This window comes from Dipodomys spectabilis, unplaced genomic scaffold (assembly GCF_019054845.1).
Source record: "Dipodomys spectabilis isolate Male_0828 unplaced genomic scaffold, ASM1905484v1 ptg000175l, whole genome shotgun sequence".
NCBI classification, from domain to species: Eukaryota; Metazoa; Chordata; class Mammalia; order Rodentia; family Heteromyidae; genus Dipodomys; species Dipodomys spectabilis.
Window position 1 is genome coordinate 3055008 of NW_024870852.1, and position 20405 is coordinate 3075412.

Sequence of the window (20405 nt, forward strand, 5' to 3'; positions counted from 1 at the left end):
TTTGGGAAGGGTCAGGGGAGACCCACAAAAAGTGCGACAAAGGGTGAACAAATGAAGCAGTGATACTCACTAGACACTATGTTGAAAAGGAACTATTCAACTTGTAGGGAGGAGAGCTAGAGGGAAAGCTGGGAGAAAGCAAGGGAAGAGGTGACACAGTTCAAAAAGAAATACACTCATTACCTGACTTATGAAAGTGTAACCCCTCTGTATATCACCTTTACAAGAACAATAAAAGAGCATAAAATAAATGTCATCCTAGATAGCTAAATTGCTCAAACAGATGCATGCGTGCTTCCATTTAGAGGTATTTGACTTACTTTTCTCAACTTCAGGTTTCAGCCGTTTATTTTTGATGAGTATTTTTCTTTTGAGGTCGTTGGGAGATGGCAAGGGCCGGCCTGGTTCAAGCTAGAGATTCATAGAAAAACCTGGATTAGATGGTTGTGCTTTTCACACTCATTCCCAGCCCAGAATGAGTGGCTGGGAGTTATATAAGCCAGCATCCACTAGATGGCAGTCAGTACAGTTTTACTGTTTCCTCCTCTAACCAAATTAGTCCAACTGTATCCAACTTCGTTTTGAATAATGCTGGGAATTGGGAATTCAGTTATCAGAAGTGTGAGCAGTAAGTCCAGCTTCCCCAGTGGTGTTGGGGCCTGATCAGGGTGTCTCTGATCAGGAGAGGGTCCTGACCCACTTCAGACCTTGTGCCTTTTAAGTTTCTGATACAATGCAAGAGATTGTTGAAACCCCTTGGGCCAAACTGGATTTGGGTTAGAGGCCTCCCTGACCTCCCTCACCAGCAGATGTCAAGATGTAGAGTAAGACAGCCTGCTACCCACTGGATGACTGAGCTAAATGCATGAAGTTGTGGCCAAGTGGTTCACTTGGAATCAAGGAGAGGTCTCAATTACTGAAATATAAATTTCACATTAATAAAATGTAAATCTATAGCATTTACATAAATAAAACCCATAGATTTTATTTACTCATATTTACATCTGCAAAGGAGATGTACCTCTGATTTACTGACCTCTGATTTATTCCCCATCCATCCATCCATCCATTCATCTCTACCCTCACCTGTCTGCCCTTCCATCCATCCACTCATCCTCAAAATCTATTTTTATCCTATGTAGGGCATGCATGTGTGTGCATTCTGCATCTAGCTTCAAGTGAAACCCTTTGCTAAAATGCTGGTTCCTATGGCCTGTCCAGTCTAACTGGTCCATTGCCCAAGAACTCCTCCAACAAATACTCAAAGTACCAGTGGCTATCTCTTTTTAGTTATACCTTTACTTTTGTGTCTTTGTTCCTGCCTCTTTAAACACTGAAAAGCCTCCGTTCAGAGAGTAGGTCTTATTCCCACTTACACAGCCTAGGAATCCTATAATCCCTTTCACAAATGTATATATCACTAAGAACACCCGACAAAAGCATGCATTTTCCTTCCACTATGAAAAAGGCAGAGGGCCCATAATAACAAAATAAATCAAGGCTGTTGCCTCGGCATCAGACTTTGAGACAAGGATTAAATGCACCACTAGGAAATGACTGTGGGGTGGTCCCAGCATGTTCCAACGGAGGAACAGGAAAGTGACAAAGAGAAAGTCCTCCATCAAGGGTGTGTTATCAAGCAAGTTATCACCTTGGGCAACTGGGGCTCAACCCTGCTGTGGAGTCCTGAGAGAAAGCAGAGATACTGAGTCATCTCATCTTGGGTGTGATGGAGTGTGCATGGAGGTGTTAATTCTCTGGCATGTCTGACCACTCCAGTAATGAGAGCAGATGCCAGTGACCCAAACTCATGCATCCAAAAAGCTGCAGGCACTAGCAACTGAGATCAGTCCAGTGTCAGGAAGACAGGAAGTGCTGGGAAAGATGGGCAGCGCTTGCAAAAACATGTCAAATAGAATCAGGTAGGGGAGAAAAGAAAGCCAACAACACTGTCCCCCTATTTTTTTTCTGATTCTCATACACATAAATTCCAGGAAATTGCTGAATTAAACCATGCAAAGTTTCACTTCTAACACAAAGTAAACTCCCTATTGCTAATCAATGTATTAGCCCGCTCTCTCCTGCTTCGAGCTACCATGATAACGGCTCAGGATGTTGAGGTGTCGCATAGGAATAAGGAAAGGAACTGGGAAAGCAAGATTTACTTCTGGAGATGGCTGCGTCAGAAGCCAAAAATCTGTTAAGCAAGCACACAGAGCAAACTGCTCTCTTTTTATACTAATCCATCAGGGCCTGCCCCTCCGCTTACATAGGCTGAATTCAGGTACACAAACGTCACAAGCATGGGGCTTAATTAACAGCATGTAACTAAAATTTAAGGAGCTTCTAACAGGATGTCTTAATTAAGGTTGAACAAGAAAAGGATGTAACTAAATTGTAATTAATATAGGTCAACCCACCTGGCCAAAGCAGGAACAGCTCAGAAAAACAATTCTCACAAAATGACAGAAGTGAAGCAAGCTACTTGGATAGAAAACAAATTTTTCTCACAAGGGGAAGGGGGAAGGGCCAAATATCTCTCTACTGTAGAATGCCTCATACTTCAGTTTCATCAACTGTCTCAGTTTCTCATAATGAACATCTTGAGCCATTGTAACAGTTTTAGGAATGGTAAAGATCATTACCATTTTAGGAAAGTAAGGAATTATCTGGAATGCTTATGCATTTTAAAACTTCAGGTAGTTAGAATGAGTTCAAAGACCCTACAAAGTTCCTAATAGACTAACAATCTTTTCTTTATGAAAAAAATCTATACATATAAAATAATGTTGAAAATTGTGCATATAATCTGGACTAAAGGTTTATTTTAGCATTAGGAACTTAAACTTCAAGATGCTGTGACATCAATTTGGTATAACACCACAATAAGATCCCATGAATTTTGAACCCTGGGCATGAATTTGTTTCTCCTGGAGAGTTTTCAAATATACCATGTTGGAGCTAGGCTTTGGATCCACTCATCATCCATACCTTCAAATAGGTGTCTCATGTCGTTGTTTGTTTGCTTGTTTTTTTTAAAATACATATAGCTAATATTATTAAAAGACTGTAGGACCTAGACTGTTGGCCTTTATGAAATTAAAAAAAAATGAGTCCCTAAAGATGTTCCAAATTAAACTTTATCAGATGTTTATTTTATGTCTCTCCTTACATCTCCCTCAAGCATGATAAAAGCTTTGTGTACCAAAGAATTTAAATAAATACTAAGTTCTTTAGCATTAGTTCTCCAGTGCCACTTGACCCTTCAAAAATGAATTTCAAAACAAATCCATTCATGTTAGAAATATTATTTGCTAAAAATACATACTGGATGTGATTCAAGGGCTTGTTTCAACAGGAGATCCCCAAATAGATCTTCGCAATATTTGGACATCTTGTACTGTTGATATTTGCTGGAGAGAATGAAGTAGCGTTTGTAAATTCAAATCTCCATTAACCATTCAAAAATAAGAAATACCCCATCCAAGGCAATTAGAGACACTTTCTCTACAAAATGCATGATTAAAATAATAATGTTAACAGGAGATAAACTTTTAAATACCACAGACTTTAACTGGAGCAATTTAGAAGGAAGTTCCCAAACTAAAAATTGGCAAGAAAAATTTTAAAAAAAGAAGTTTTTAAAGTTAGTGCCAAATTTCTCAGCTTAATGGAGCTTTGAGCTAGGTGCTCTAACCTTTGGCCTTCTGTTTAAAGCAAGCATTTCTACACCGGAAGATGACTTCCTTAGTCATTTTAGTTTTGCATAAGACTATGTGTCCTTAGTGGAGGATGGTTTGCTATGTAGTACTTCGCAAAACAAACTATTCAGTGATTTATAAAAATGTTCATCAAGAGTGAGGAGTAAGGATTAAAAAAGAAAATACCACTTAGGTACTTGAGGTACCTGCAATGATTTTCAAAGGAGAGAATCACAGGATATTCCGATGTGACAAATGCTGTTTCCTTGATAGCTTGGATTACATCCTTTAGAGACAAAGAACATTAATAAGGAAAAAGGAAAATAATTCAAGTATTTCAAACTATTCAGAGATTAGTAATTGAGCATTTCAGAAAGTTAATCCCAGCAGTTCAGACCTAGAAAAGCTATCTAACTTGAAATATGGTAGAGCCTGATGTACAATTAATGGTGATGGGCAAATGAAACTCAACGTTATCTTTTGCTTCTCCAGAGTTGTGATGCTTTCAGTTTACAAGGATTCTAACTAACTGAGCCAGTTTGTAATCTGCCAAGCCAGGTTCATGTGTGTGTGTGTGTGTGTGTGTGTGTGTGTCTGTCTGTCTGTCTGTCTGTCTGTCTGGCACCTAGGGATTTGTGCTTAGTGCTCTACCACTGGGCAACATCCTATTCTCCTTGAGGAGCCAGTAGGTTTTGGCATTGCAATATTCACAGGAGACCACTCTTCAATGGCTCCCACCTCTGGGGAAATGTGTTAGTAATAACATCTGTTGGAAGATAAAGGTATAGTTTAGTAGTACAGTGCTTTCCCAGTTAGTATGTGTGGGACCTTGAGTTCAATCTCTAACACCTCAAAAACCAAGTGAATGAATAACATTCATTGGAAGATTTTACTGACGTGCTTTGTGTTTGGAGGTTAGTCTTGAGCTCCCTTTCTTAGTTCAGGGTAGATCCCTGGGTACTGATGTGATATATAGAATAGCCTTTGTTTCATATTAGCCTAGTGAAAATAGGATCTGTCTGGAGTGATTTGTCTTTGGTCAAGAGACATGGGAGGTAAAACAGGGAAGGGTTCTGGATTCCCCTTGTATTTGGAATAACTTTTGAATGAGTTTAGCATTTTACCTCCTACTATCCCTGAAATAGAACACTTATCAAATGTTTGGTTCAGCCAAGTTTCTGCTTACCTCCAAGGGAAAAAAAATAGCTTCAAACCAGTACTACTGTTCCCAATTACAGGAACAAGTATTGTCAATCAGTGAATCAAGAAAATATTTTGTAATAGTTATCAAAGGAAGTCCACTGAGATGATAATGCTCAAGGTTAGATTACTTTGGAATATTTTTTTCAAGGAGAAATTAAACTATTCTGTATAAACTATTCTGAGTAGGATTTTTTTTTCAAAAATTGTCTTTAAGTACTTGTACAAAGGAGTTCCCGTTCAACATATCAGTTCATGAGTACATTGCATTTTGATCAATATCACTCCTTAGTCAGTTTGCTTATGTGAACATGGAACTAGATAAACTGAGGGAATGGATGAGGTTGGGAGAGATGGGGGCAAACCTTAGACTATTGTATTAAAGTATCTTTATGGCTGAGGTGGCCATTTAATTATTCTTGCTTAAAACTTCTTCCCAGGTGAAGATGTTTATGATCATAATTGTCCAGCTGAGTTAAAAACTTTGGTTTTCCCCTGGGTTCTTCTTTGGTTAGTCCAAGCTGAGAGAGAATGGCCTTCTTTTGCTATGCTTCATTATGAGACTCTCTAATTCTCTAAAAATGACCATTCTGCTGGTCAGTTTGGAATGGAACACAAATTCATGGATTCTCATTTGAACACACTCTTGTCTCTTCCCAGAAAGCATACTCTTAAGGCTTTGTGGATCAAAACTCAGCAACATCGTGCTTAAGAGAAATCATATCCAGCTAGTATCATGGGAGTGGTGTCTAGGTATCTGTGATTCTGAAAGACTCCTGAATTTTTCAAATGTAACTAGAACTGGGAATCATTGTTCCAGCTGTGATAAAATCTATGCCAAATTAAACCAATTCAGTAGAGACTGAAGTATCTGACATACTGGCCAACAATAACATTTGTTTAATTTTTTAAAATTAAGCTTTTGGCAGAATTTCATGAACATATTAAGGAATGCTCTAAGAAATTAGCCTTCAACTCATATTGGAGATCACCAAACAACAACAACAACAACAACAAAAACCATTACTGATCTATAGAACTAATGATTCCTCTCAAGGAAGATCCTTGAGAGAAAATTTCTCACTGATCAGATCTGGAAATAACTGCTTCTCTTTTCTGGATCCTGTGAATCACTTATTTCTTTCCTTGCACTGAGTCTTGGAAAGTGTGGAGGCCAATTTATGATCTGGCTTGGAAATTCATAAAATTTCTTGACAAGTATTTTTATGTCTTTTAACTCTTATTGATAAATCCTCAAACTTAGGATCTCCTACTGTTATTAATCCTATCGCTAATCTACTGCTTTTCTCTGTGCTTTTATGTACCATGAAATCCTCCACTAATAACAAGAAATGAGCAAACAAATAAGTAGGAAAGAACACGCACACCAAGTTTTAGTTAGTTTATTTTTAAGTCAGATCTCACTATGCTGCTTAAGCTGGCCTTGAATTTCAAAAAACCTGCCACCTCAGCCTCCCAAAAAGCTGAAACTACAGGTGTGCTCCACTATGCGTATCTTGAAAGACTTCTTACTTCTTTTATTATTATTATTTGGTAAGACTAGGAAGAGTCTTCTACAGAAGCCCCATTTGAAAGTAGAAAAAAAGAGCATGTGGGGAAAACTAAACAGAGGTAACTGATCAGATCATTAATTTCCTCAACTGAGAAGGAAGGAATACAAAGGGACAACTGTGTGCCAGTGGCTCATGCCTGTAATCCTAGGTATTCAGGAGGCTGAGATCTGAGGATGGAAGTTCAAAGTCTGCTTGGGCAGGAAAGTCCATGAGACTCATATCCAATTAAGTACCACGAAACCATAAGTGGCTCAAGTGGTAGACTGCTCTCAGGTCCAGAGTTAAAGCCCTATGACTGATCAAAAAAAGGAAAAAAAAAGAAAGAAATACAAAGGGATAATGTCTGAGAGAATGAATGTTTGTTTTTAGTTTGCTTCCATCTCCATTTTCTGCATTTTCACATTGTCTGCAAAAAGCAGTGATTATGTAATTTTAAGATGTACCTTAAAAAGGATATCTGTACACATTGCTTTCCCATGGGTTATTATGGGTTCTTGATCTTCACCTTTTCCATCCCAACAGTCAAGTTCAACACACCTAGGAACACAGTGAAATTATGATACCGAACCCTTATAATAAAAGTAGGCATACAAATTCAATGAGGAACATGAGAATTGTTTTCTGACAAAGCAGAAAATGGAACGAATTAAATGGTATGGCAATTTCATGGCATATTTGGGTTAAAACCAAACTGTTGTCATCATAAAGGGACTGTCTAAGTGATAGTACCTTTTGTGCAAGTAAGAGATAGAAGACATAGCCAGCAGTTCCAGCAGAATAGTTCTACATGAAATCTTTTGGCAACATGGTTCTACATGAAATTATATTGAGGATCAAGCAGCAATAAGGGAAAACTTGAAGATAAATTGGAAATTTGAATATGATTGGGGTTTAGCTGACATAAAATTTTAATTTTAATACTGTTATGTGAAATAATGTTGTTTTCACAATATTAGAAAATATTTTGGTTGATTCAGTGATTCCTCCTCAAGAATTCAGAAAAAGTATCTGAATGGAAGTAAGGATATGATTAATTTCCTTTGCAGTATTTCCATACACAAGAAAATAGTGAGTTAAAAAATTAAGTGCTGCTGAACTGATAACCAAGACAAAAATCATAAGGTGGTTATATTATTTCTTAATCTCAACTTTTAGCATTTTGTCACATTTTAAACCCGAGATATTTGCTTATTTTCTCTATTTTTTCTCAAAATACAGTAATTCCCTTTCCCAGAGAACTAAATTTTTAAATCTCTAACATTAATGTTAACTTTGCAAGCAGTTATAACCGGCAGAAAACTTAATATGACTTCTTAATACATACATGTATATCTTCTTTCTGTAATCTGTGGGGCATATATTGAATTTACAATAAAACCGTGTCTTTTGATCCACAGGATAACTCCAGACTTTTGTAAAAGAGCTGTTATCCTTCCTTACCCAAATTGAAATGATCAACACAATCTATTGAAGAGACGGGACAAATGTCTTTTTTATCTGATTATTACTTCCTATTTTGGGGGTGGGAGGAAACAAATTACACCAATCCTTCGTAGTTCATTTACCTGTGATTAAATGGGACAGTCCAGAAACAAACAGCTCACAATTTTTAAATTGCCTGTCATTGTGAGTGATGTGATGAAATCTTTACAACTCACTGTCTTGCCTGGGTTACAAAGCAGTCCACTGTCCAGAGTATCCACTAACACCCAGCAGCCTCTTAGGAGCCTTCTTGGTTAATTAGACGTTTATGGTATTACAGTGTTTAAGTAAACCTTATTTTGTTTAAAAATGGCCCCCAAATACTAAGGTAGTATTGCTGATGATTTTATTATCAGTTATTGTTGTTCATCTCTTTCTGTGCCTAACTTATAACTTCAGCTTTATCATAAATATAGGAAAATGAATAGTATATCCAGAGTTAGATACTATCCCTGGATTCAGGCATCCATTGTGGATCTTAGAACTTTCCCCTGTAGATAAGAGATGGCAACTGTAGGTTGAAGAGTATTATATACAAAAGACAACAAAACAAGTTGACCTCTTCATTTTCTAACCTGCAACCAGCCAGGAGAATTTGTCTGTACATTTCTACAGAAGACTTCCCACCGAACTGCCGGCCAGTAAGATAGGTGTTATGGGAAGAACTGATGAAGTAATGAGCCAGAGGGTGGTCCATTTCTTGGTAAAGTTCTAAACGATCTAAGAAGACTGGGGCATTTTCATCTGACATCAAGTATCTGCAAAATCCATCACTTGATATGAGGCCTGGAGAGAAAAGAACATCTTAGTAGCATTTTAGGCTCTAAAGATGCATGACTTCATGTATTATGCAGGGATGTGAGGTAGTTTTAAACAGTATGAGTAAAACCTTCCTTATAGTCTTATTGTCACAATCTCACTTTTCATAACCTGAATAAAATGACAGAGTTTGCATGTTGTAGATAACACAAAGTATTCTCCTTCCATAACCATGATGACCAAAGCTCCAAAATACTACTATGAACTGGGATGTCAAGAGATTAAAGGAACTTTTCCTAGCTCTGCATTTGCTACTTGCTTCTCATGCTCCTGGGTCTCAGCTTTCTTTTTACCCAAATGGGTTAAATACTTGTCCTTACAAGCTTCCCATGACCATCATGAATGATTAATGAGAATATGTATGCGACATGCCCTTTAACAATGGATAACATATCAATTGGAGGTCATTATTGTTCTCACTCCATTGAAGAAGCCACTCTTTCCTAGACTTGTGGCCTCCCTAGTGTGTGTGTGTGTGTGTGTGTGTGTGTGTGTGTGTGCACGCGCGCGTGCATGCTCCTATACATGCAATCCCTGGGTCTTGAACTCAGGACTTTAGCACTGTCCCTGAGCTTTTGGCTCAAGGCTAGTGTCTCCATTTGAGCGACATCTTCACTGCCAGCTGACTTGTAGTTAATAGGAGATAAGAGTCTCACAGACTATCTTGTATCAGCTGGCTTTGAACTACAATTCTCAGATCTCAGCCTCCTGAGTACTAGGTTTACAAGCATGAGGCATCAGTACCTGGCTGGCTTCCCCTAATTTAAAGCACTTTATTTTTTTTTCTAATTCATCTAAAAGGCAGAGTATGGGTCTAGTGAGAAGAGTATGCAAAGGCCATTGAAACGTGGCTCCAAGAACTGCTGTTCATTGCAATCACTGTTTTCTAACAGGGAGCAGGGCTCATGTGGTCACCGTGGGGCTGGGCATCTTCTTCTACCCTATCAATCATGGAAAGCCTCAGCTTTTATTTAAATATTTGCAAGTTATGAAATGCTTTCATACTTACAGAAATGCACAGCAAATAACATAATGTACAGTCATGGTCTTATATTACAGCTCTGTCAAGGTCTTAACTTTTTCTTTGCTTTGCTTTTTTTAAAAAGAATATAATATTAAAAATGCACTGTGGTGAGCTGTGTGGTCACTCCTCTTGAATTCAATTTTATCTTTCTTCTGCCAGGTCATAACCATTAGTGGACTTATGTGTATGACATTTTTCAAATGTTTTTTCCTTTTTAAATACTTACACATCTATCTTAGCAGTAGACCATTTTTAATGCTTTTGAATTTATATAGGTGATATCCCATGTGTACATTTGAAGTTGCTATTTTCATGGTATATTTGCTTGAGATTTTTACAGTGATTTAGTATCTATCTACCTACCTGTTTATATGTCTCGTTCACTTATATTTTATTAAATGCAAACTAGTCCATATATGGATATACTATAAACTTTTTTGAGTGAATAAATAATGGAACATTTATTAGCAGCTTACTTTGTGCAGGATCCTTGATATACAGAGATTAAAAATATAGACACCATATGGCTTTAGAGCTCCTGCTTCTGTGTAGGTCCCTATGTGTATGTGAGCATGGGTCTGTGCATCTGTGCATCCATGTGTACATGTGTGTGGAGTGCAGGCACATGTATATGGCATAAATAGGCACATGTCTCCGTGTGCATGCATGTAGTATCTGTTTATGTGTGTATGCATATGTATCTGTGGATGTGCAGGTGTGTGCTTCTTCATGTGTGTACATGTGTCTGTGAGTATGTTTATGCTTATATTGTGTGTGGATGTAATATCTGCTCATGTGTGTAAATGACTGTATATGTGTGTCTGCATGTGTGTCTGCATGTGTGAATGAGGCACACATTTACATGTACATGTGTCTGTAAATGTATTTATGCTTGTGTTGTTTCTGTGTACATGTGTATACTATGTGCAGATACAGAGACAGAGATGTGTGTATACATATACAACATGTGTTGAAGTGTGTAGCTCTCTGCATAAACATGTATGCATCCATTCATGTGCATGAGTGCATCCATGTGTTGGGTCTATATGTGTGCCTATGTGTGCATGTGTCCATGGGTGTGCATACCTACACATTACACTATAAACTTATTGTCCATTATTGTGTCAATGGACATTTAGGTCACCTCTAACTGTAATTGAAAGTATACCCTAGAAATATGTATATCTCTCTCCTAGAGTGTATTCCATCATTGACTCGTTTATTTGCTCATTCCTTCTAAGTACTTTAATGAACTGAGATAAATGCAGTGCTAGAAAAATCAGACAAGACCCACCTTCATGAAACCCACATAATTATGTGTGAGAGAAACAAGTAGCCAAACAATGTCATTAAATGACAGCAAGATAGAATGAACACCTTAGGGGAAAAGTAGCTGGAAATAAGGCTAGAGAGGTAGATAAAGACTGTATCAGCTAAACTTGATGTCTAAGTATTTGGGATTTTCTTCTAAGTATGTGGGGAAGCAAGTATGGGTGTTAAGCAGAGGAAAGCATACCTATCATTGAGTTTGCTATGACTGCTGTGTAAAGCATGGCATGAGCAAAATGGAAAAGATCCATCACAAGTCAACTGGCATTGTCCAGGGAGAGAGACTGGAGGCTGATATAGTTTAAGAGGAGTGAGATGATAAGATATGCTTTATTTGGAGGCTGTTACCTTATAGATTTGTTTATGGATTGGATACAATGTGAATGAGTGGAAGAAGTCCAGGATGATTCCAAGGGTTTTGGTTTAAAAAGCTGATTAAATAGAGGCATCAGTTAATGGGCTAAAAATGAAATAAATTCAGGCACAGGAAAAGCCAAAGCATGTTACACATGTGCATTGGAAATGTTCATTCAACATCTGAAAGGAGAGCTCTACTGCAGGCTTGTAGCTGAAGCTCAAGTTCAGACTGTAGAATGTAACCTAAAAATCCTATATATACAGAAGAGACACAAAGCCACTAGCCTGAGAGGAGCCGAGGAACAGAGGCCTGAAGCAGTGAGCTCTCTGCTACACTAACATCCTTAGTTACAAGAAATCTTTTAGCTTGATGCTGGTGGCTCACGTCTGTATTCTTAGCTACTCAGGAGGCTGAGATCTGAGGACTGCAGTTCAAAGCCAGCCTGAGCAGGCAATTCCATGAGGCTCTTATCTTCAATAAACCACTCAGAAAAGCAGAAGTGGCTTTGTGGCTCAAGTAGCAGAGCTCTTGCCTTGAGCTGAAGAGCTGAAGGATAAAGCCCAGGCCCAGAGTTTAAGCCCCATGATGGACCAAAAAAAAAGAAAAGAAAAGAAATCTTTTAGGGTACATCACTATAAGTGGAGGTTCTGGCCTAACAAGATGCATATTTTCTTCTGTATGAGCTACTGCCAACTGCCACAATGCTTGGACCTATTTACACTCCCAATAGAAGCTTATTGGTATGCCTTTTGCATCACATATTTCCCCTCCCCCCCCCCCCCACGTTAGTGATTGACGTTAAACACTGTCATTTGTGAAAGGGTGAAGCTACACTTTTGGATGGTATCAGTGGTAACGGTGTGCACATTTAGGACTTGGAAGGACAGGAAAAAATAACTAAAGACACACACCTATCACAACACTTATCACATTTCCAAATAACAGGTGAGTCTTTCCTTTTGAAAGATAACAACTGCCTTCAAGGCAGTAGGCATTTCTCACTCAGTTTTGAATTTTCGACATCCAGCAGAGTGCTTCATACCCAGTTGGTCTTCTACACATTAAAAAAAAATGGATAGTAGGCTGTAGGGGTTCAGTGGTACATAGTAGGTTTCACAAATGCAAGGCACGAGGTCCAATCCCACCAACCCAAAAAGAAAAAAAGAGGTGGAGAGAACAAAAATACCAAGATATGACTGGATGAGCTCCACTGTCTTACCATCAAGGAAACAGGCCTAGGGAATTAGTCCTTCGCTTATGGTCTCACACAAGCCAGACGGTAGCAATCAGAATCGCATCAACAATGGGTGGGATTGGGAGAGATGGGGAGAATGATGGAAGGGCTGACATTGACCAAGATGCATTGCACTCATAAGCTGAATTGAAACTCTGTTGGACAACTACTTCAGAGAAAAAAAGAATAATTGCATCATTTCCCACTGCTCTTTTGCTATCACAGTGTAGAAAACTTTTGGCATTCAGAATAAAGATGAACAGGTAAGGAGTGATAGAAACCTGTAGCCCTATTTACAAAGTATAAATACAAAACCCATCCAAGTGAAAACTTTGATGGGATGTAGTGGACCAGGCATAGCTATATATAGGTTCTAAATGAGTATAAAGAATATATAAAACCTTCACCACAGTCACTGACATAGGAACAAACGAGAATCCATTCTGAAAAGCAAGAAACCAAGGTCCTGAGATTTATGGTCACACTGGACAGATAGAACTTAAACTTTGACCTCCTTTCCACATCTGCTGAGACTCAAGGGCAGTGACCATATAGCACTTCTCTTCCATCCTCCTGCAGGCCTTTCTTCCTGCGACAGCACCAACAGTCAATACTCCTCTTTATCTGACCACTATTTAGGAAACACAGTGATTCCAAAGTTTCACTGAAAGGGGCACAGGTGCACAAATGCCAACAATTTGCTAAAGTGACTCCCGACTATTTGATTTCCTACTCGTTGTTTTTAAATCTTCCACTCCTGAAGTCAGAGGAGAAATGAGGGGCATGTCAAATCCTGTTATACTTTTAGTCTTGGAGAAACAAAAGTACAAGTTTCTAAGTGGCAGAAATTATTTTCCAAGACTGAAAACAGAGACTGTATTTGGCATTTTTATATTTTAAGCAGTACATAGAACTGAAGTCTAATATTGTAAGAAAGTACATGGTTGGGGAGGGAATATCACTGTAGTGCATGATAATATTCAATTTATGATACAAAATATCAGGTAACATATTTCAGGCTGCATGGAGCAATTTTGATGGCTACTCCATGGCTTTGGGGAACTCTACAATATGTAAGATACCTTCAATGAAAAAAATCCAAAGGTGTTTAAAGCCTCATATTTCTTTGTTTCAAAGGAAACATTTTTATCTATTTTCATTACCTTTTTTCTTTAAATCTTCATCAGGTTCATACATCTCGATGATCTGCATTGCCCTTTTAACATCATAAAATGGGAATAAAATTTCATTCAGTCGAGGATCTCGTTGATGCTATGATGGATGAGAAAACAACTCCATTTAGGCTGACATTGCTCACCCAGAGGCATTTCATATTTGCAAGCAGATAATTTCCTAACCCATATATATCTAATTACAAAGACCAGATATCACTCATTGCCTTCCTATCTTTTCTCCTAAAATATATTTTTAAGAATACAAATTTGGAAATCCTATATTGGTTCCTCTTGCTGACCAAGAATGGAAATGTGGGATTTTTTTCCACATTCAAAAATTTAAAAAAAAAATTGTTTACTATTTCCTATACCATAAGTAAGGCATTTGCCATAAATATATATATATATATATATATATATATATAAAGTGAGGTAAAATATTAAATATTAGAAAAAATAATTTAATTAAGAAGCAAGATATCAAAAAATCTTTCATATATATATAAACCGCTCATATGCTAATTTAAGTGCCAAGAAAACCCAAAATAGTAGCAACAAAACTCCAAGAATTATGTAAGAAAGTAACATTTGATCTCTCTGTGTTAATAACATTTCTTGGGCACTCAGCAAATTTTGCTTTTGTGATTATTTTTCAAATTAAACCAATTGTAAAAATGAAAATTAATTTGCACAAGGATATGTACAAGCTCTAAGCCATATAAAAATCTGAATTTAACTATCAGTACTTCAAAAACACTTTTGCCCCTATAAAGTAACTCATTTTGCCCTGAAAATTTGCCCAGGCAGAGAGAGAGAGACAGAGACAGAGACAAAGAGACAGAGAGACAGAGAGAGACAGAGACAGACAGACAGACAGACAGAAAGACAGAGACAAAGAGAAAGAGAGTATATGGATAAGCTAATTTGGGAGGCTGGCAACATTCTCCTTTTCAATAACTACTTAAGGTATTTCTGGTACTGGGGGAAACACCAGGGACAGTGATATCATTCTGACTTTCTGAGATAGTAAAAAGTCCATTCACTACTTAACTACAATCATGCAGGTGCATGTGTGTGTGTGTGTGTGTGTGTGTGTGTGTGTGTGTGTGTGTGTGTGTGTGTGTGTGTGTGTGTGCATATGTGTGTATATGTAGGCTTTGGGTTCATAAACTTCCTTATATTTCACTGTGCATGATAGGATTGCATCTTGTCTCTGGTCATCCTTCAACTAGTAAAGTAAATGAATAAATAAAAAAGCAAACTTTTATGGAATAATGACTAACAAACAGATGTGAGCAAGACTTGGTCAATAAATAGAGTCTCAGCAACAACTCTTTACCCAAATATATTCACAGACTTTGAAAAACATTACTGGGAAGGTATTTAAGAAGCAGTTATTACAAGTTCATATGAATTTTCCTGGCTCATTTGTTTGGGGATAATTGAAGAGGCCTACACATGGAATGACTGTCTTTTACCAGGGAATACATGATGTCATTTCCTAAGTGGCCCAATTCAGTTAAGAGTGTTAATTTAATTTATAAGGAAGCAATATCTTTTGGGCAATTTATCCCAATGAAGCATACTTCTGTTGTGATCTAAAAAATTATGACTCACAGTAGCTCACATCCATGCAGTTACTAGAGAAGAAACTTAAAACAGGTCTTGAGACTATAACGTACAAAAGTGGGATATGAAGAGGAGAAACTGTTAAGTGGATCATGGGATGCCAGGCAAGGAAGGGCATGCTGTACCTAGCTGGGAAACAGGATGTGCCCATGCATTAGAACCCATCATTTAAGGGAACAAGGAGCTCTACTTTGAATGAGAAGAAATTATTTTAGAAGCAAATAAAGCCATGTGCCAGTGGATCGAGCCTATAATGCTAGCTACACAGGATGAGGATCTCTGGTCAAAGCCAGCCAGGTCAGGAAAATCTGTGAGACTCTATGAGACTCCAATTAACCCCCAAAAAGCTGAAAGTGGAGCTATAGTTTAAGTGGCAGAGTGCTAGTCTTGATCAAAAGAGCTCAGGGAAGTGCTTAGGCCCTGAGTTCAAGCCCCAGGACCAGCACAGAAAAAAAAAAAAAAAGAAAATGAAAAAAACCCAAATATATAAAAATTAAAACCTCTTTTAAGCACATCCCTTCTACCATACACAATATTATGGAAGAAGTGAGGAAAAGAATCCTTTCTACTAAAGTCTGGTACAGTGAAGTTCACACCTGGTTACTTTATTTCTCTTCCATATTAAAATTAAGTCTTTTGATTTATAGATGTGCTCTTTGGTAAGTAGACTCATGGAGCAGATGGGGTAAATCTATACAAATTAAAAAGTAAGAGACAGAAGGGATTCACTAGAAGAGAGAGAAGTGATAAAGTTAGGGAAAAGCAAAGAAAGAAGTCAAACTTGTCTGTGTGCTTTTACACCTATCCATGTGTGTGGTCTAATGTGCTGCTACCTGAAGTGTGGTCTGTGAATGTTAGCAATACCATCCTACCATCACCTGAGACCTTGCTAGAAATGTAGATTTCAGGCCCTGCCCCCCACAGCTACAGAGGACTGATTCTCTAGGGTGAAACACATCATTTCCTGTCATCCTGATCTACTCAAGTTTAAGAAAGCACTGCCTTAACCTGTAATGGCCTGCATCTTAAACACATTTAACACTTATGGGAAAAAAATCCAAATAACTAATTCCTAGCAGGAAAAAAAATCCAAATAATTAATTCCTACCAGAATAGGGCTAATCATTTGAAATGTCCTCCCAATTAAACCCTATTAAAAGATAGCTAGAGGGCTGGGAAGGTGGCTCAGTGGTAGAGTGTTTGCCTCACATGCATGAGGCCCTGGGTTGGATTCCTCAGCACCACATAAACAGAAATTTCCACAATAAAAAACTTATAATAAAAATATCAAATTGAATACAGCCTTCCAATATGTCTTAGAATTTGAGTTTAAACATAGTAATGTATATGAAATAAAAGCTTGGATTGGAAAGACAAATAAAGTTAGAAGCGGTGCTGTGGCTCAAGTGGTAGAACGCTAACCTTGAGCTGAAGAACTCAGGGACAGCACCCAGGCCTAGAGTTCAAGCCCCATGACCAAAAAAAAAAAAAAAAAAAGAGAGATAGCTAGATACTTAGTATTCATTAAACTATCTACCAGAAGCTACAGCCAGGAAACCCAAGTCCTATAATGATTATATCAATAACCCTTAGTTTAAAAATTTGCCAGGTGCCAGTGGGTCACACCTATAATCTTAGCTTCTCAGGAGGCTGAAATCTGGAGATCCTAGGTTGAAGCCAGTCCAGGCCAGAAAGTCCACGGGACTCTTCATGTCCAATAAACTACTCAGAAAAAAAAAACAAACAAACAAAAAACTGTAGCTCTAGCTCAAGTGGTAAAGCCCTAGCCTTGAGCAAAAGAAGCTCAGGGACAGCTTCCAGGCCCTGAGTTCAATCTCCAGGACCAGAAAAAAAAAAGATAACCTAATTTCCCTAAAACTTTCACATTCTGAGAAGGTAGATAAGCACAATCTGAACAATCCAAAGGTAGAGAGACAAGTGATAGGGTTACATTAATGGCACAAAACTGTAAGTGTTATGTGAAAATAAATAATGAGGAGGAAGAGCTCATGTTCAGGTGATCTGGGGATAACAAGATATAGAAAGTTCCATTTAGATGTAGCACCTTGAGGCAAATGCTTTGCAGGACTCAGAGAGGGATTATCAGTTTCCACTTGGATAAATGATATACTCGGGATATTCATCCTCTGGTATCCAGTGCTTTGTAAAATAATACTCTAAATAACTTCAAAAAGGAGTAAATGAGTAGATAGATAATGGACAGGTCCCTACAACTGTCTTTACTTTTACTAAGAAAAAGCAGTAACTGGCATCAATACAAGTAGCACTGGGATTGGGAGGGATGGACGTTAATATAAGTAATACAGGAAAAAAGATGTTATGAGAAAGGAATATTTGGCAAATTGTAAGCTTACTCATAAGGTAGTATACCTCCTTCTCCTCCTCTCTCTGTGTCTGTCAAATAAAGAATAAGCATATTGCTAAAGAAAAAGGTATCGTGGGTCCTTTCTTATGTACTTCCAACAGTAAAACTAGAAAATTGAAAAACAATAAGGCTTAATCATGATGTGATCATCTGTGTGTGTGTGTGTGTGTGAGAGAGAGAGATAGAGAGAGAGAGAGAGAGACATAGGAGGAAAATACTTAGTAAGGGGAAAATAAAGCCCATTCTTGATCAATGTGGCCATCTAGGATCTGTTCCCTCTCTTTTATAAAATTTTGATCCATGTCAAAACAAAACTCTCAGAAACCCTCAGTTCTCCAGGACCTTAGATGTTCTCATCTCTGCAAGAAATCAAATAGAAGGCAACACCACAATCAATTTAGCTTTTTAGTAGGGACAGGGAAAAAGAAGGTGAAACCAACTGAAGTCTAGACATATGCAGGCATCAGATTAGAATTAATCATGTGGAAGCACCCAGCAAATGCCTCCACTAGCTCTTCTTTAACTCGAGTTGGATATTTTAATAATTTTGGTAATGGGAATCTCCTTCTTTCCATTGAATATAATGCAGAGATAAATCTGTAGCAATTTTTTTAGGTGTGAGTGAATTTCCTTAACTAAATTCTTTATGGGAAAAATCAGAAAATATATACCTACTACTCCCATGTTCTTCCATTCATATTAGGCATACCACTAGATGGTGCTACACAAACTTTCATGTGCAGACAAATGTCTATTAAATCAATTTTTCTTTCTTTAATCTTATTAAATGGGGATCCTGTTAAATGCAGATTCTGACTCAGCAGGGCTAGATTCTTTATTTTCTGTGTGTGTGTGTGTGTGTGTGTATGTGTGTGTGTGCACGCATGCATGTACACGCATGTTGTTACTAGGACTTGAATTCAGGAACTAGGCACTATTCCTTAGTGTTTTCACTCAAAGCTGGCACTCTACCCCTTGAGACATATCTCCACATCCCACTTTCTATTGGCTAGCTAGAAGTAAGAGTCTCACAGACTTTCCTGACTAGGCTGGCTTCAAACCAAAATCCTTGGATCTCAACTTCTTCAGTAGCAAGACTTACATGTGTGAGCCACTAAAACCCAACTAGATTGTGCATTTTAACACTGAGATTAAAGGATGACTAATTGAACTTAATAAAGGACATGCAAGGAGCTGGCAGAATACTCCCTGGGCTTGACCGTTTCTTTGAGGAGATGCTCACCTTTTTGCCTAGTCTTTCCTGCTCAGTTCCCCAAGACAGAAAAGGAACAGTTTCAGGGTAGACTGTTTAAATTAATGACTATACATTTTTTCTGGACTATCTGACCTAAAGGTGAGATAAAGTTCTCTGAAGAAATTGAGAACCACAAACTAATTTCATCAGTCTCATCCCCAAAGGACCAGGATAATAGAAGGAAATATAAAAGATAAAACACAACTGCAGCCAGGTACTGGTGGCTCATGCCTGTTATCCTACCTAATCAAGGGGTGAGATCTGAGGATCACTGTTTGAAGCTAGCCAATTAAGACCTCAAAACTGGAAGTGGAGCTGTGGCTCAAATTGGTAGAGTGTTAATCTTGAGCAAAAAAGCTCAAGGACAGAGCGCAGTTGCTAAGTTCAAGCGCCATGACAAAAATCAAAACAAAAAAACTAAACAATATCAAGCAGACAAACCGTCCCACCCAACTAATAATAACAACAGATAAAAACTTGCCTAATAACGAACATGAATGTCAGTCAAAAAATATGGGACTAGACACTGTTGAAAATGAACTATATACCTTGTGGGTAGGGACAGGAGGGAAAAACTGGGAGAAAGCCAGGGAAGAAATGTACTCGTTACCTGACTTATAAAATAGTAACTCCTCTGTATACCACCTTTATAATTACAATAATTTTTTTTTAAAAAATGAGGAATTGGGATGGGAAGGTGGATCAGTGGTAGAGGGCTTGCCTTGCTTGCATGAAGCATTGGGTTCGATTCCTCAGCACCACATAAGCAGAAAAAGCCAGAAGTTGTGCTGTGGCTCAAGTGGTAGAGCGCTAGCCTTGAGCTGAAGATCTGAGGGACAGCACCCAGACCCAGAGTTCAGGCCCGACAACTGACACCCCCACAAAAATTATATAGGGGAATTATGTTTTCTTCAAATTAAATACATTTAAAAAAATAGAAGCTTATAAATTTTAAAACTGAAAAATTTTTAAGTCTTATAAGAATTATAAGACTGATTATTAGGTAGAAAAATGAAAAAAAAGTCCTTAAGAGGAAATGCATCAGATAAGAGCCCATAAGGTGATACTTCTCCTTGGACTTTGGAAATGCTTCTGCATGCAAACAGCAAGATGCACTAGGTAGGTCTCTGTTTAATAAATGGCTGAAGCCAATTTCATCCCAAAGTGACAAACGGATGTTGTGTGGATTTCCTCATCTCTATTGATCTTATCTTTCTTCTTTATTAGGAAGCTGGATTG

General features: G+C 37.9%; 1 protein-coding gene across 1 annotated transcript in view; it reads right to left on the bottom strand.

The window, feature by feature from the left end:
- Window positions 1-20405, bottom strand: part of Plcb4 (phospholipase C beta 4) — a 366535-nt gene that overhangs the window by 60843 nt on the left and 285287 nt on the right. Inside the window, exons 13-18 of the mRNA XM_042694597.1 lie at window positions 13885-13993; window positions 8533-8743; window positions 6919-7012; window positions 3908-3987; window positions 3329-3413; window positions 321-411 (exon numbers count right to left, since the gene is read on the bottom strand). Of these exons, the coding sequence (XP_042550531.1) occupies window positions 321-411; window positions 3329-3413; window positions 3908-3987; window positions 6919-7012; window positions 8533-8743; window positions 13885-13993 (670 nt within the window). The remainder of the gene's footprint in view (window positions 1-320; window positions 412-3328; window positions 3414-3907; window positions 3988-6918; window positions 7013-8532; window positions 8744-13884; window positions 13994-20405) is intronic.